This window comes from Vanellus vanellus, assembly GCF_965231255.1.
Source record: "Vanellus vanellus genome assembly, chromosome: 6".
Lineage (NCBI taxonomy): Eukaryota > Metazoa > Chordata > Aves > Charadriiformes > Charadriidae > Vanellus > Vanellus vanellus.
The window spans coordinates 67262544-67277513 of NC_138911.1; the positions used below are offsets into that span (position 1 = coordinate 67262544).

At 50.4% G+C, this 14970-nt stretch overlaps 1 protein-coding gene across 1 annotated transcript; it reads left to right on the forward strand.

Moving 5' to 3' along the window:
* Nucleotides 1-2415: 2415 nt before the first annotated feature.
* Nucleotides 2416-13487, forward strand: CCDC198 (coiled-coil domain containing 198; the record flags this gene model as incomplete). Its single annotated transcript, XM_082485915.1, has 6 exons — nt 2416-2623; nt 5692-5768; nt 9734-9820; nt 10475-10573; nt 10990-11155; nt 13243-13487. 6 exons carry the CDS (start codon nt 2416-2418, stop codon nt 13485-13487), a joined length of 882 nt encoding a protein of 293 aa, XP_082342041.1.
* Nucleotides 13488-14970: the final 1483 nt, after the last annotated feature.

A 14970-nucleotide genomic window follows, 5' to 3' on the forward strand; every position in this document is an offset into this window, starting at 1 on the left:
GAACTGAACCTTAAATACAGCTAAAAGGCTGCGCTGAATAACCCCCCGGTCAAAGACAAGGATGAACTTCACATCGCCAGGAGGGCAGCGATGACGCCAGCCTGAAGCTCAGCCATACCCCACCCCACCCTTCCCCTCTTCAAAAGCCATCGGCCGGTGTTAAAGGCAGGTTTTAGCCAGGGGGTTAACGCAGGATTACTTGTGCTGTGGCGGGGGCTGTCAAGCTGAGCAGGTCGCTATGATGCTGACAGCCACCACCTCCACCACCACACACCATCTCCACCAGCGCACGTGCACACCTCGCCCAGCAAACCCCCCGGCACAGCTGCGGTCCAGGGAGCCCACAGAAAGGTGCGAAGGGGTAATTCTGGCAGAGCAGGTGAAAGTAACAAGATTTGGAAGCCTCTTCCAGTACAACCGGGCCCTCCTGAGACCCGGTTCAACCCCAAACTTGCCCTTGGTTTGCCCCAGCAACTTGCAGGAGGGGATCGCTCCACCGCCCGCCTTCCTCCCCCCACCCCAAACCCACACCGCTGCTCTTGGCCCTCTTTGCTTTGCAAAATAAAGGCGAACGGAGATCAAAGCGCAGCTCCAAAGTATACAGATGCTGAGATTTTTAGGTATTTGCTGGGAGATATTGGTCATTATCTGACACAGCATCAAGGTGCTGGGCAGCACCGTCAGGCTGACGGCCTTTGGGCAGGCGTACCGCGGGGCTGTACCGCAGCGGGGGGAGGTCGGGTCTGGTGCTCATGAACCAGACGGAAGGTACTGCATCACCTTTAAATGCAAAGAGGAGCATCTCTTCACCCAGAGATGAATTGCTTGGAGCAATATCTGCCTCGAGTGCGTCCGTCCCTTTGCAATCGCCTTCCCTAAACCCCTGTACGACAGGCCGCAGTGCTATCCTGCCCGGCAAGTGGGGAAAGCCATATGGCTTGGGAAGAAAAATGGCCAAGAGAGAAGGTTTGGTGGCATGGGGAGCAGGGGGACCCTGCGAGGACATCAACAGGGCCAGGGCCACAGCATCGCACCCAGGCGAAAAACCCAGATACGGCAGGATGGGCACTCGCTTTAACATCCATGTGGGTTTTCCACTGCTCTGACACATCCGTCATCGCAATTAATTTGGTTTTCCCAAGCTGCTCAACAGGAATGACCTGTTCTCAGCAGGGGAGGGGGAAAGGAGAAAAAAAGAAAAAAAAAAAAAAAAGGAAAACCAAACATTAAGCATTGAGAAACTCAGGAGGCAAACAGGGAATTGATTTTATATTTTCATTTGAAAAGGAGGAGGGGGGAAAAAAAAAAAAAAATACAGACTAAGCTACTCTGCTCCCTCATGCCCTGTGCGACCTGTTGTAAAGCAAAGTCACGAGTGATGTTGGTGCTTTGCAGCTGAAAACATGAACTGGTTGGGTTGTTCCAGGGATGAATAATTTCTTCTGGGAGGTGCCACCCCTGGCTGGTGGCATTTTGCAGCTCAAAATCTCCCCATTTTCATCAAGGGGGAGTCGAGTGGTTTACCCACGGATCTACTTGCCACGAGTGCTGGATGCTTGGCTCTGCCGTGACCCTCATTTCCCTGACCTCCTCTTGCAACCCTATCGCTGCCACAAAACCCACCCTGCAATATTAAACTTGTTGCATAAATAATCCTCCCTACATATTTTTCAAACACTCCGCCTTGGACATGAATGGCTCCCTACAGCTCCGAGGAAACTCTGCCCTCTGAACGCCCTCATACTCCTTGGGAGTGGATGGAGAAGTGCAGATCCTTCCCTTATGCACCGATCCTGCTGCGTTTGGCCCCAAACCTGCAGCAGCTCCAAAACTGCAAAATATGACCCACTTTGGTCGACATTTTCAGGTGGGTTTGTGCTAAAGCTGCATTTTTTCCATCAGTGCCACCAGCCGGCAGGCGCAAGGGTGGAGGATGTTCCTCAGCCAGTCCCTGTCCCCAGGCTGCTTCTCCCACACAGGGTGGGAGACGCTTTAACCCTTCCGGTGCCCTGAGGATTTAATTTCCTTCCAAAAACTGAAGATTTAGTAAAAAAAAAACCTGCTTATAGAAATACCTCCGGGTCAGGCAACGGCCAGCTGAGGTGGTGCTCCCGGTTGAAAATCCCTTGTAGGTAAAAAACCCAAAGCTTCCCCAGGGCTTGGCACTGGCTCCCTGAGCTGCTTTCCGCTTCTCCATCAGCAGCAGCCACCTCTTGTCCCTGCGGGGGAATGGCCGAGGACGGGTCAATGTTTAACCGAGCCGGGAAGGACGTGTGGGCACGTCCGTGGGAGCCAACCCCAACCTTGGCAGCCGGCAGAGAGGTGCCCGGTCGCTCACAAAGATCCCTCCACGGAGGAGGACGGTGCACGAGGAGGTTTTTTTTCCTTCTCCTTTCAAAGCCACCGCTCTGCAAAATGGGCCTGAGCTCTTCCAAGGCGCACCCCAAGGTGACCAAGGTGGCACCGATGCGTGCCGGGGAGGACCTGCCCGCTCTCGTCACCCCATTCCGGCTCCCCGGTGTGCCGGGACAGCCCGGCCTGCACCCACCGGAGTGGGGAAACCCTACCTTATACCGGCGACTTCCACCTCTCCGGGAGACCTGGTACGGGAGAGCCGCTGCAGGTAAGGGGGTCATCGCCGAATTACGGCGGAGCGCAGGGCGGAGAGCCAGGGGGCATCAACTGGGGCCGGGGCTTTGCTCGCCGCAGTGACGGGTGGGTGTAGGCGGGTGCACATACCATTCTGCATCAGTAGATTTTTGCCATTTCCAGGATGTTTCAGCTTTGGGAAAACTCATTTTCCCCGCCCCCCCCCCCCGCCCACGACCTGTTTTGGAAAGCATTTCGGTCACCAGATTCCAGACTCCTTACTCCCACCGCACGCCCCCCTGGGAACAGCCCCGCTGCCCTGCATCGATCTGTCAGGCAATGACACCAGCCGGCGGCCGAGCGAGCCCTCGTACAGCCGCCCCGTAACTCCCGCTCACAGCATCCCGCTCACCTGCCGCCACTGGGTGTACCGATATTATTGGCTTAATTAGCATGAGATCCTGGGTAATGCGCTCAGCAGGTAAAACTCAGCGTTAAAATAAGTTACAGCCGTGTCTCGCACAGGGCTCATTTCACAACCCAACAGGCAGAGGAAGGCAAATATTGTAGCTGTGCGTGTTTTCCTACAAGCGGCATCGTGCATCCTCTCCCAGCAGGGTATGAACTCCATCCGTACCCAAACCTTTCCCGGAGGGGCGGAAGGAGGTTTGCACCCGTCTGAAAGTGGATGCGTAGCTCTGTACAGCGAGCTGGGTGGTGAGGAAGAGCTTCCCAGGGCCACATTAGGCGAGCGTAGGGAGAAACCCCCACGAACGCCAATGCGGTTTGGGAAAGGGCGATGCAGAGGAAGCAGCATCTGCAGCCCCAGCACCCTCCTCCCTTCTTTGCCATTTCCAAAAATAGGTTTCTGACACACGCCGAGCAGCGTTGAGCACCAGGGGCTGGATATTTCCTTCAGGATCTCCTCCTAATGCCTCTCGGTGGATGAAGGTGAAGGCAAATGAACCTCTGGCACAATAGCAGTGACATTCCCGGAGCCGGAGGTCCTGGGGGGAACACAGATCAGGTCTGGCTGTACAGCAGGGGGTTTCAAGTACTTTATGACAGCAAGAACAACCCAATATTCCTGTTCTGGAAAACTATAATCACAAGCGCTTGTAAAACTCGTGTACTTTTATAAAAAAAAATAAATAAAATAAACCACACCAACTTTAAAACCCCCTCAATAAATGTCATTTTCTATTACTTTTCATTTTGAGAAATAAAAAGAGTATGCTCAAGAGTACTTGAGCGATGTATTAGCTCGAGTGTCTGTCTAAATAAGCAAAGCCTCCAAGAGAATAGGTTTTATTTGGTTTATGAGGGTTCATCTTGGCTCGTGTTAAATCCTGCTTCCTCCAGCGGGGAGGATCTGCTGCGACTTAAGTGCAAGGGGAAAAAAATAATATAAGTCATGAGAATGACTCCAGCTTGGGCCTGGCGCTCCCTCGGTGGTGGCTGTTAATATAACAATGTCCCTCCCCACCAGCATCACGCACGTGTGCCAGGGACCATCCCTGCCCCTGGACCGAGCGGGTTTGGGGACAGCGAGCACTCGGCTCCCGGTTCTGTATCTGTAGAGGATAAAGGCAAACCTCTTACAAGACACATGCATGGGTCAAGTGAGAGGGAATAATTTTATTTATTTATTTATTTAATGTAAATTTCCTAAGGAAGAGAACTTCCCCAAAGCTGTACTCCTTGCCACAACAAGCTCCTGCAAGTCCCTTGCCTGCTCCGGGTCACCCGTTCCCAGCACCGTGAGCCACCTCCTTAGTTTTTACCTCCCCCTTAGAAAGTCTTCATGGACTAATTTGCTGTGCAGATATGAGAGGCAAAAGCTTAATAACTCTCCTTTGGCTATCACAAGCCGCTATTTCGGCGCGTGCTCCCCGGCAGCTGAAGCCTGTCTCTGGAGGAGCCACCTGCACTGGGAATTTTCAACTTCAGGCATCCATTCCTGCATGTTCTCAGCGGTTAATCATTGTCGGTGCTCAGCAGAGCCCAGCAATCATTTATGCCATGGAGTCACCGTCTCCTCCCATACCCCACCACCTTCTCTCTCTCTCCTCCTAGAGCCCTGCCTTGGCAATCTCCCACGGTGCTCATTTAAAGGGACCGCTGAAGTCCCCCATAAGGTGACCTCCAAATTATTGTTTTTTTTTCTTTTAATATAACTATTAAATTTGACTTCAAAAATAGCGTAACTCCTGTGCTGTAACCCTGTAATTCCCCAACTCTCCTCCCCCTCATCCACCTCAGGGTTCCCACCACGTGGGAACAGGAGCTGCTCAGCAATGCCTCGCTCAGCTCCACACTTCTAATGGCATTTGAATGCACCAAGACACTTTTGGGGGAGAATAGGTGGGATAGAGAAACTCTTTTGTAAAACAAATACTCGCTGCTCGTGCAAGTATTTATTTGTCCAAGAAAAAAAAGAAAACGCAGTGGTGTTCACCCAAGAGCACCAGCGCAGAACGGCCCCGAGCCCAGGTCATGTTCAGGCCTCAGTGGAAGCACTGCTTTAATAACTAACAGGTTGCTGCTGTGTAGCACGTTATTTTGGGCTGATTTCCAAAGACGATAAAGGTCTGTGATCGTACCGCTTGCCTGTCCATAACCCACTAACTTCTGAACCCACTGGCTGGCCGTAGCCCAGGTCTACTGTGGTCAATAGAAGCATCAGAGATATTTCTCAGTTCCACCGAAAAAATAAGAATAATAAAGTCTCAGGGATCTGAGCAGCAAGAAAAGGTCCAAACTGCTGCCCATTCCCCATTTTGAAAGCTTGGGGAGGCCACAGGAGACATGGAGGGTGATTATTGTCACACACAGGATGCGTGAGTTGTTGTAGAGGGAAGCAGGAGAGGTACATGGCAGACATTTGTTAGAAACCACAGGCACAAATCCATCCTCATCCTCACTTTATTGCTGCAGCTAATAGAATATCTTATACCACGTGTTACTGGGGTACGCCAAGACAGACATTAGTAGGACATGCCAACCAAAAACCAAAAAAACCAGAAAACTATTGCCGAGTACAGCCTAGTAGTTGATCATCACCCAAAAATAACTTCATCCATTTCTTCTCTAATCTTTAAGGGCCCCTTTCTTTCAACACTGTGCCGGAAAAGGGAGAAACCAGCATCATTAAACAGCACCCGCCTCGAAGACCTCAAGTAAGACGAGTTTGAAAAGCTCCCTATGAGTTGCTCTGATTGACCCCTTGACATGGGCTTTCTTGGGGACATGGGCACATGTCGCAGCACCACGGTGGGGGAAACAGATATCCTACAGCAATGCAAGTAGGAGGTCCCATCTCTAGATGATCATCCCAAGATGAGATTTACCACCAGCCCAAGTTTGATATCTGGGGCAGAGGAGGTATATTGACTGCAGAGAGGTTATTTTTGGTCCATTAGCCCAAAGAAGAGGGCTTCACCTTCTAAGAACAACCAAAGAAGGGCCAACGCAGTGAGGGCTCGCCTTCCCACCTGACCCCACAGGTCCTGCCTCACTGGCAAGCCCTCATGTGCTACGGAGACATACAACGAGGACACATGTCCCAGTGCTGGCCATGAGGCCACCTCTCCCATAACAACTTGTTTTCCTTTGTGGTATCCAGGTACCTGCAGCCAAACCTTAGTGCTCCCACGGAGATAACGTGGCCAAGACAGAGCCCTTTGCAGAAGGGATGCTCCTCAGGCCAAATATCCCACCAAGGTCTGGTGTCAGCTTAGGGGCAGAGGGACACGTAAAGCAGACAGATGCGCTCTGCAACAGGGGCCCGTGAAAGTACAAACCAATTATGTCAGTTTTCAGGAATTGCTGTGCATGCTGCGTACCGACACGTACCCTCACCTTCTCCCCTCAACGGCACTGTATATACATGTGCACACACACACCTGTATAGCTAGATATAAAAAAAAATCCTCCCCAAATAGACATAAAACACTCTTGTTTGCTCCTCCACGACCTTCCTTTCCCCTTTCTGCACTTGCCAGATTCCCGTCCCTTCCAAGCACTGGAACCCATGACTCTGCCTGACCTGGCAATCGGGTTTTTCCCCACACAAGAGTTATCACAACATAACGAAAGCTCCAAAAATGTATTTATAGCCATATAATTTACTGTAAAGAAGGAAAGAAAACAGCGCTAGCAGACCATACCGCACAAAGGCTAGAGTCCCATATAATTTACTGTAAAGAAGGAAAGAAAACAGCGCTAGCAGACCATACCGCACAAAGGCTAGAGTCCCTATTTAATTTTAAAAAAAAAAAAAAAAAAAAAAAAAAAAAGTGACAAGAAGCATTTTTTGTGCTGATGTTTTTATGCACCGATGCTTTTATACAAAACCTGGGCAAGGCTCAGGCTGTCACGTGCTCACAGGGCTAAGGTGGACCTGCATTACCGGGGCTGTACAATTCTTGTCTGTGAATCAGGTTATTTAAAACCAAAACCCAACCCCAGAGAAGCACACTGCTTTCCGTGCTCCACCTGCGTTTCCATTGCTTCTCCACACCCTCCCAAACCAGGCAGCAATAGCTCCCACCTTCCCCCCTCTTACCTGCTTGCTATTTAAGATGCAAAGCTGTCAGTGTTGGGCTGAGATGGAGTTCTCCCTCCTTCCCTCCTTGTCCACAGATGGTCAGGGACGCTGAGAAACACCAGGCTCAGCCCCGCTCCTGATGCCCCAGCGCTGCAGCTCCCCCACTTTGCTCCTCAGACCTTTCTCCTTCCGAGCCCAAGCCTGAGGCTTTCAGCTGTGTTTCTTCTCTGCTGCTTGGCCCAGATCTGAGGGCTCCAAAACTGAGAGCAAACAGCGCTCAGAGGAATAAAATCAGACAGGGAAAGGGGACAACTTGAGCAGACCCCTCCAAGCTTGGGTGCAACAGGACATCCTGCTCAAGGAAGCACTCAGCTGCTGGAAATACATACCTCCCCCCATGCTCTCATTTAGGCAGGACTTTTAATTAGCAATTAAGGGCCAATGTTGTACCTGCTGCTGAGAGCCCAGCTGCATGGGGCACATTAGCAGCCTAATTAGGTGGCTGGAGGGAGTCCCCAGCGGTTGGTGGCTGGGGACAAACACAGGCAAACACATTTCTTGGCTGCTTAACCCATGAAAGAGATGTATCTGCCCCGACTGGCCATGTGCTTCTCTGTAGCACTCCTGTAGGTGCTGGGTTGTCCCACCACCGGCTGCAGCTTGGACCAGCTATGACTGGTGACCTTTCTTCCCAGCCACCTATACAACCCCTTGCAATTAAAACCCTTGGGTGAACATCTCGCCTCCCTGTGCTGCTCTGAGACCCCCACCTGTGCCTCCCCCAGAGCATCTCCACTCTCCCAAAATTTGGTGGCAAACCCTCTGCACACGTCCCACAACAGCAAACCCGCTGAAGCAGGAGTGCTGTGCTCAGGCTTTCCTTGCTGTCCTTAAGGTCTTTCTAATATAATAAAGAGCAGAGGAACCACCCGACAGGGTCAGCTGGAACCCAGGCTGTGACTCTGGCCAAGACTGGTGGCTGCAGAGAGCACAGGTGGCCATCAGCTATTGAATAATGTGTCCATGGATTTGGTGGGAGGATGAGGCAGCAGCACCCGGAACGAGCCCAGCTACGGCCGGTGAACTGCCACGTGGAATCGCAGGGTCATTTAAAAAACCTCCTGCCAGCATGTAATTTTTAGTCATCGATCTTATTTCCAACACAGCTGTATTTATGTATTATTAATACACCGATAATACTCATTGCAGGACACCACCACAGTTAATCCTACCCCATGCTTCTGCCGTTGCCCTTCGGGAGTGTAAACAGCACCAGCAAAAGCCCTTTTCCCTGCGGGAATATTTTCAAAGACAGCAGAGCAGGGTGATGTGGCCTTCTCAAGGACTTTCAGAGGATTTTGGGCAGGGAGTATTTCCAGCGGAAAATCCCGTGAGGTTCACAGAGACGAAAAAAAAGAGTCAGTTTTCCAGCCTGCGACACAACTGTAGCCAAAAGCCTAAAACTCGGCTGAGCCGATAGATGCCGGAGTTTATCTGCCTTCAGCCACCCCGCGCTGGCGGCCTTGGTGGCATCTAGGAGCGATGCACGGCCCGGACCACAGTTTGTGGTGTCACATGCTGCCATCTAGTGCCATTTTTTAAGCTTCATATTCAGCTTTGTGGGTTTTTTTGGTGCTGAAAGACATGGGAACTTGGTGTTGGGGGCTGATGGGGGATACCTTCCTTACATGATGCTGCTGATTTTTTCTCCTGCGTTATTGCATTGACCTACAGGACACTGTAAAATTACAGCTCAGGCTTTGGCAGCAGATCAGTGCAGACAGCCAGAGGCACGTCACCATTTAGCGGACACGCTGGTTCATATGCAAGAGGTTAACCTTCTTTCACCTAAAGTGTGAGTCAGGTCTTACCGATGAAATCCTTGATGATGGTCCCCTTAATTTTTATGGAAGCCATACTGAGCTCCCATGCTAGAAGGAGACACTAGCGATATCAAGCCATGAAATGACCCAGTCTCATCTAGTAGTTTCGCATGATTTAAGGAGGCAACTTAGCTCCGTAAGATAAAAATTTATGCTCGGAGCAGTCTGTAAGGAAAGTCTCTGCCCTCTTTAGCCACCAGGAAAGGCACTTTGCACCATGCACAGCTCTGCAGAGAAAGATCGTGCTTAGGCCAGCGTAAAAGAGGTTGGTTGGACAGAAGGAACCACACTGGGAGGCTCAGGTAACTGGGATCTGCCATCAGACGACCTGCTAGGAGACTTTATATTAAACTATGACACATCTCTATGATTCAGCTTTGACATGAAGCAATCTGGGCTGGTGGTTGTCTTCACTCTGGTCTTGGCTGGAGCCTTGGGCACTGTTGAGGGCACAGGGATGAAACCAATTTTTCTAACTGGGGTTTTGCCACTTTGACTCCAGTGCAGGAGAACCCCCCAGTTTTGTCCACTGCCAAAGGACCATAAGAAATGTTCATCTCCCTGAGCATCTGCTAGAGATGCCAATCTCCTTCCTGTGTCCCAATCAGCCAGGCCAGAATTGGAGCTGGAAAAAAGTCAGGGTAGTTGTATATCAGCTTTTACGATTGTGTGGTGTGAGGAAAGCTGACTATTATAAATATTGGACTTGCAGAGGCTTGAACCTGCTGGCCCTCCACAAGCAATCACTCCTGGAAAGCCCTGGAGTCAGCAAGAAGTGGCTGCAAGCCCAAAATCGAAGGTAAGTGCATGGGTCGAGCCCCGTGCATGGGAGCTGCAGGCTCCTTTCCCTCACAGTTCAGGCACCTCGAAGAGTAGATGTTGGTGTTTTACACCGACTGCGCTCCCATCCCTGGTGAAGCCCAGAAACCAGCTGAAACAGTGGTGCGTGGGTGAAAGGATATAAAATAAGAAGAAAGGTTTTGAATCTCCAGCGTGACAGTTCCCTGGATGAGGTAGACCTGCTGAGCCAGGAGCTTAAATATTTTTGAGGCTAAAGGTTTGAGGACCACTTTTTAAATGGCTGAGCAACTTGAACACCCATTACCTAAACACCTTCTGCAACCCCAAACCTGCACAAGTGGTTCCTCCCTGCGGATCACGAGATTATCTTGGACAGCCGACTCAAAGCGGTAACACCTCAGGGGGAAGCAGAGGCATGTAGACGTTGTTGTAATGAAGATTTTTTTCCATCGCACCCCAGGGCTGCGAGATAAACTGCAAGCGCAGTGGAAATCTGTGATAAATTTGTGCAATTTGGCTACGCGGGGAGACGCTCGCTGCCTTTATCTGGGGAGCGCCCGAGGGGCCCAGCGTGGGTTTGCGAGCTGGTGGCTCTTTCCTTCTCTTTCGGAAAGTGCAGGTGTATTTATTTACGTTTTTAAACACCTCGTAGGCTCTGGAGAAGAGGGGGCAAAGCCTGAGACACCTCCCTGGCAGGCGGCAGCACTTGCACAAGCTGCAGATGCTGGACTTGACCCGCAGGCGCCGAGAGGTAACGCTGAGACGGATTTGGGGAGAGGCTGGGGCTTCCCCTCTAGGATGGGGGTCTGCCCATTCCCGGTGTCTCTCCCATGGACTAGAAACCTTGAATCCTCTTGCTGGGAAGGTCAAATGAAGCTTTCCCGGTGGTTGAGATCAAGGCGAGGTGGGGAACGTCCCTGGGGACCCCGTGATCAGTAGTTACTTCTGATTTTTCCAAGGCTTTGCCCTCATTTGGCTCGTGGAGAAACGAAAATTCTCTGTCATGTTCTGTCACGTACCCAGTTTGGCAAACACTATTTGCCCAGGTTAAACTACTTGACTGCGTAATTATTTTCAGTGCCAACCCCCTAATGATATGCCGCGTCGAGCTATTAAAACAAGTTCGCTCCTCTGCTGCTTGTGTTGACGACTCGTTTGCAAACCCAGGCAGAGCTGAAGAGAAATCTCCACAGGGAGGCAAAAATCAATAAACAAAAAATCAAGGAATTCAGCCCAAAGAAAGTCCTTGACGCTCTCCAGAGAGGCGACAGCGCCGGAAGCCGAGACCTCATCCCTGCTGAGCACAATCAGCATTTTCATGGAGATGACTGCGGTAAGTAGAAAAATTTTCCAAGGAGATGTAAAACTCACCAGCATCTTAAATGGCATCAGAGAAGTTTCCCTGTGGAAGCTGCTCCCACGGCTCCATCTCCTGCTGTGACATGGTGCAAGTTCAGAGCCTGGGGGGGAGGAGCAGCGAGATGTGGTCGTAAGACAAAGCATTGGGGTGCTTTGGGTCTCTGGGCTGCTTCTCTGATAGCATCCAAACAGACCTAAGTAGATGTGATTTAAGAGCCATGGAATAACCACAGGGCATAAAACCAAAGTTCTCAGGTCCAGAACCCTACAGAAGCAAGTTCCCACTGGCAGAAAACTCTCGACTTGTCCCACATGTCCCCTGCATGGCAAACTGAGTGTGAGGATGGAGGGTGTCCCCAGGGTCCCACACCCTTGGGGAGGCGGGGAGTCCATTGGGCAAAAGCATATCTGGAGGTGAGCATAAAGACCATTGCACAGGTGAACATACACGGGCTGGGGCAACCTTTGAACCTCCTCCAACACAATGGCCAAAGGGGTGAAGTAAAAAAAATGGAAAACCACTGCCCGAAGGTCAGCCCTTATATCGGGTTTTGCCCCCTACCTTTTGCCCCAGTGCTGGCCACCTCCTGCCCGAGCCTGGGTGTGCTCAGGGGCTCACGCATGAAGGGTTGAAGGAGGGTACCCACGTACATTTTGGGGTGTTGAACCTTGCAGTAAGTCTTCTCTGGCAGAGCAGCCTCAGGCACTTTGGGAAGCTGGAACTGGGCTCAACAGGAGAGATGCTGCTGACCAGCTTGAAGGGTAACCGCAATACTCCTTGCTGGGGAGGTCCAGGCAGGAGATGGAGAAAGAGCTGCTTGAGCAGCAGCTGCTGGAGATTTGCTCCCGGCTTCATCCTTTCGTGGTCCACCGCAATGTTGCATTCATATGCACGGTGTAGCCTGTGCACTCCGGCCCATCCTTAAATGACCACGGGGTAAACATTACAGTCACTGAGGTCACTCATTTTTTAGGTTGAGTTTTATATGGAAACCACTTCCCACTGCCCAGAGCCAGGCAATTTCCACCGCAGATTTGCATCTCTCTGGGTGATGTGTAATTAAGGTGAGATGTTCCCGATTAGAGGATTTCCAGCCACGGCTCCGTGTTACTTTCAACGTCTGACACGAAAATGCATCAGGTGAAATTCGTTTAATGGTGACAGATCTCAGCCTCCCTTGGGCACGTCGTCCTGCCGCAGCCCACGCCGTAGCTCAGGAGGGAGGACGTCACGGTCTGCTAGAACAGCGATGCCAGCAAACGCTGAGCGGGGGCTTTTCATTTTAAAAGATGTGTAGATGTGGCACTCAGGGACATGGTTTCATGGTGGACTTGGCGGTGTTAGGTTGACGGTTGGACTTGATGATCTTAATGGTCTTTTCCAACCTAAATGATTCTGTGATCCTCCCGTGCGCCTTGAGGACGGGTAAGCAGCAGGAACGGAACATAAACCTCAAGGACGGACCTGTGGTGCTTTGGATTAGGCTGTGACTCTCATCAAAGGTTCAGGGCACTGACGCAGGCTAGGGGAGCAGCTATGGGGTTTGGAGATGCCAGGGCACACGGAGTGACCTTACTGTCCCCAACTAAGGGGAAAAATCAAAGTGAATCTCAGCTGCCACTTTGTACTGACATCCCTGAGGCACACGCCCTGTTCTGCTTTGCTTAAATGTGACAACCTTCGGCACAGGCTGGAAACATACCACCGAGGGTAAAAATGCTTAAATCAGTGAAAAACTCGTCTGCCAGTGAGCTCTCATCAGGAGAAGGGGGAACCGACTTGGCTGCTCCTATTCCCTTGTGTTTCTTTGCTTCAGCTCTCTTCTGCTCAGGGATAAAACCATACTGCCTCTTGCCAGACTCTGTAATTTCACCAAATGTAATCCTAAATATATCATACCTGGCCCTGCCCAGCCCCAACCATGGAGTCTGGTCTTGCAGGTATCTCTCAGGATCTTCTTTACATGCCTCCATCTGCCCATAGCCATTTCCAGCTAAACCCTAGGAGACTGGGCACGCAGCTCCGCAAAATTATGATTTTTTTTTTTTCCTCTTCCTAAGGAAACACATGGGGTGGAGGACACTCCGGGCAGCATGATGGGGCTGAACACTCTCCAGGCAAGAGCGGGAAGGTTGACCTGTGGTTCTGCAGGGAGCCGCGGACGAGGGATCTGTTCTGGGACACCTCCAGCAAGGGCTCCGAGGAGCGGGAAAGGGAAGAGAAGACTTACCGCAAACCCATGCTTGTGAGAACCAAGACAGAGAGAGTTTCTCTCTTTGATGACTTCTTCGATAAGGATTTCTAGTGGCATGGCTTGGGGGGAGAGGGATGTGCTGAAGAAACGAGCCATGGCTCTGGTGGGGCTGAACCTCCCCCTCCAGGATGGATGGACCGAGGGTGGAGACAGGATGTCCACAGTAAGTGGCTTTTATGGGAGTATGGGCCGGTGGAAAGGACAGCTGGAAATGAGGAGATCACTGATGTGGAGTGAATAATGACTGTCTGGGTTATGTGGCTGAATCGAAATATCTAGGGAAAAAATGGCTTGGACTCAGCAACAATAAGGTGGGGTAGAGGGAGGAGGAGGCTGGCAAAAGAAACCCAAGCAGAAGCTGGAAAATATTCTGAGTTAACCCCAAATATTAAGTTCCAACTGAAATGAAATGTTTTGCTTGCCTTGGGGTTATTCAACCTTTCTGTTTAACTTGTTTTTAACCTTATATCCTTTCCTAAACCACAAAAACCCAGTTCAAAATGCAAGGTAAAATGATACATTTAGGAATTCTTTAAAATAAATATTCTGGCATTTCTAAAATTCCTTTTTGACAATTTTTTTTTTTTTTTTTAATTGCCTCATTGCCTCTCCTTCCCTGCCCTGGACACAGTAGTACATATACTTTCTTTAGTACTAACCTCCAGTTTTATGGATAATCTTCTGAAAAAGCCAGCTTTCGTTCGCTTGTCTTCTCTGTTCAGGGTTCAGTGCTGCACAGTGAGTGGGGGAAACCGAGAGATCTCCAACACCTTCTGCAGATATGCCGCAGCGGTGCTGGTCAAGGCTGCTGCATCCACTAAGAGTTTGAACAAGCTGCCCTGTTGCCACCTGACATTTCCGAGTATACTGAAAAAGATTGTCATATGAAGCATACCAGATCTATCAAATAGATCCTTGCAGTTTCCATCTCTCTTAAACGGTTTTGTGTTTTTTTTTTTTTTCTCATAAAATTATCTGCCTTTCCTTAGAAAATCGTTCGTTAGCCGAGAGAGAACTTCACCCAGCTCTCCTGCCTCCCATCTGGTTGTCTCTGTAGATCTGTAAAGGCCATTGCAGTAAAGGTCCATCATCTTTGTGGAACACAGTAAGTCATTGAAGCACATATTTTAGGAATTATTTTTCCCTTGGATTTCAGTTATGCATCTGATATTTTATTGTGACAAACTGGACATGTGTGTGACCAGTGCTACACAAGGGAAGCAGAGAGCCCACCACCAGCCCTGGTCCTGGGAAAAAGACCTGCCTGCTTCCCAGCATCAATTTTACCTCCGTTTGAAGTTCCAGAGCTGATGAAGGGCATCCTTGTACCTCCTGCTCGTCTCCCTGGGTTGCTTTCCACTTGGCCTCTCCAAAACCTACCAGAGAGTAATACATCTTCAACTCAGCTCACTGGCACAGGACAGGGACTCCAGGAGTAACAAACATGATTATCATCACAGCGACTTTCATTTCCTTCAGCTGGAAATCTTATCCTCTTATTTTTCAAGGTGGGACGTTCAGAACAACTAGATCT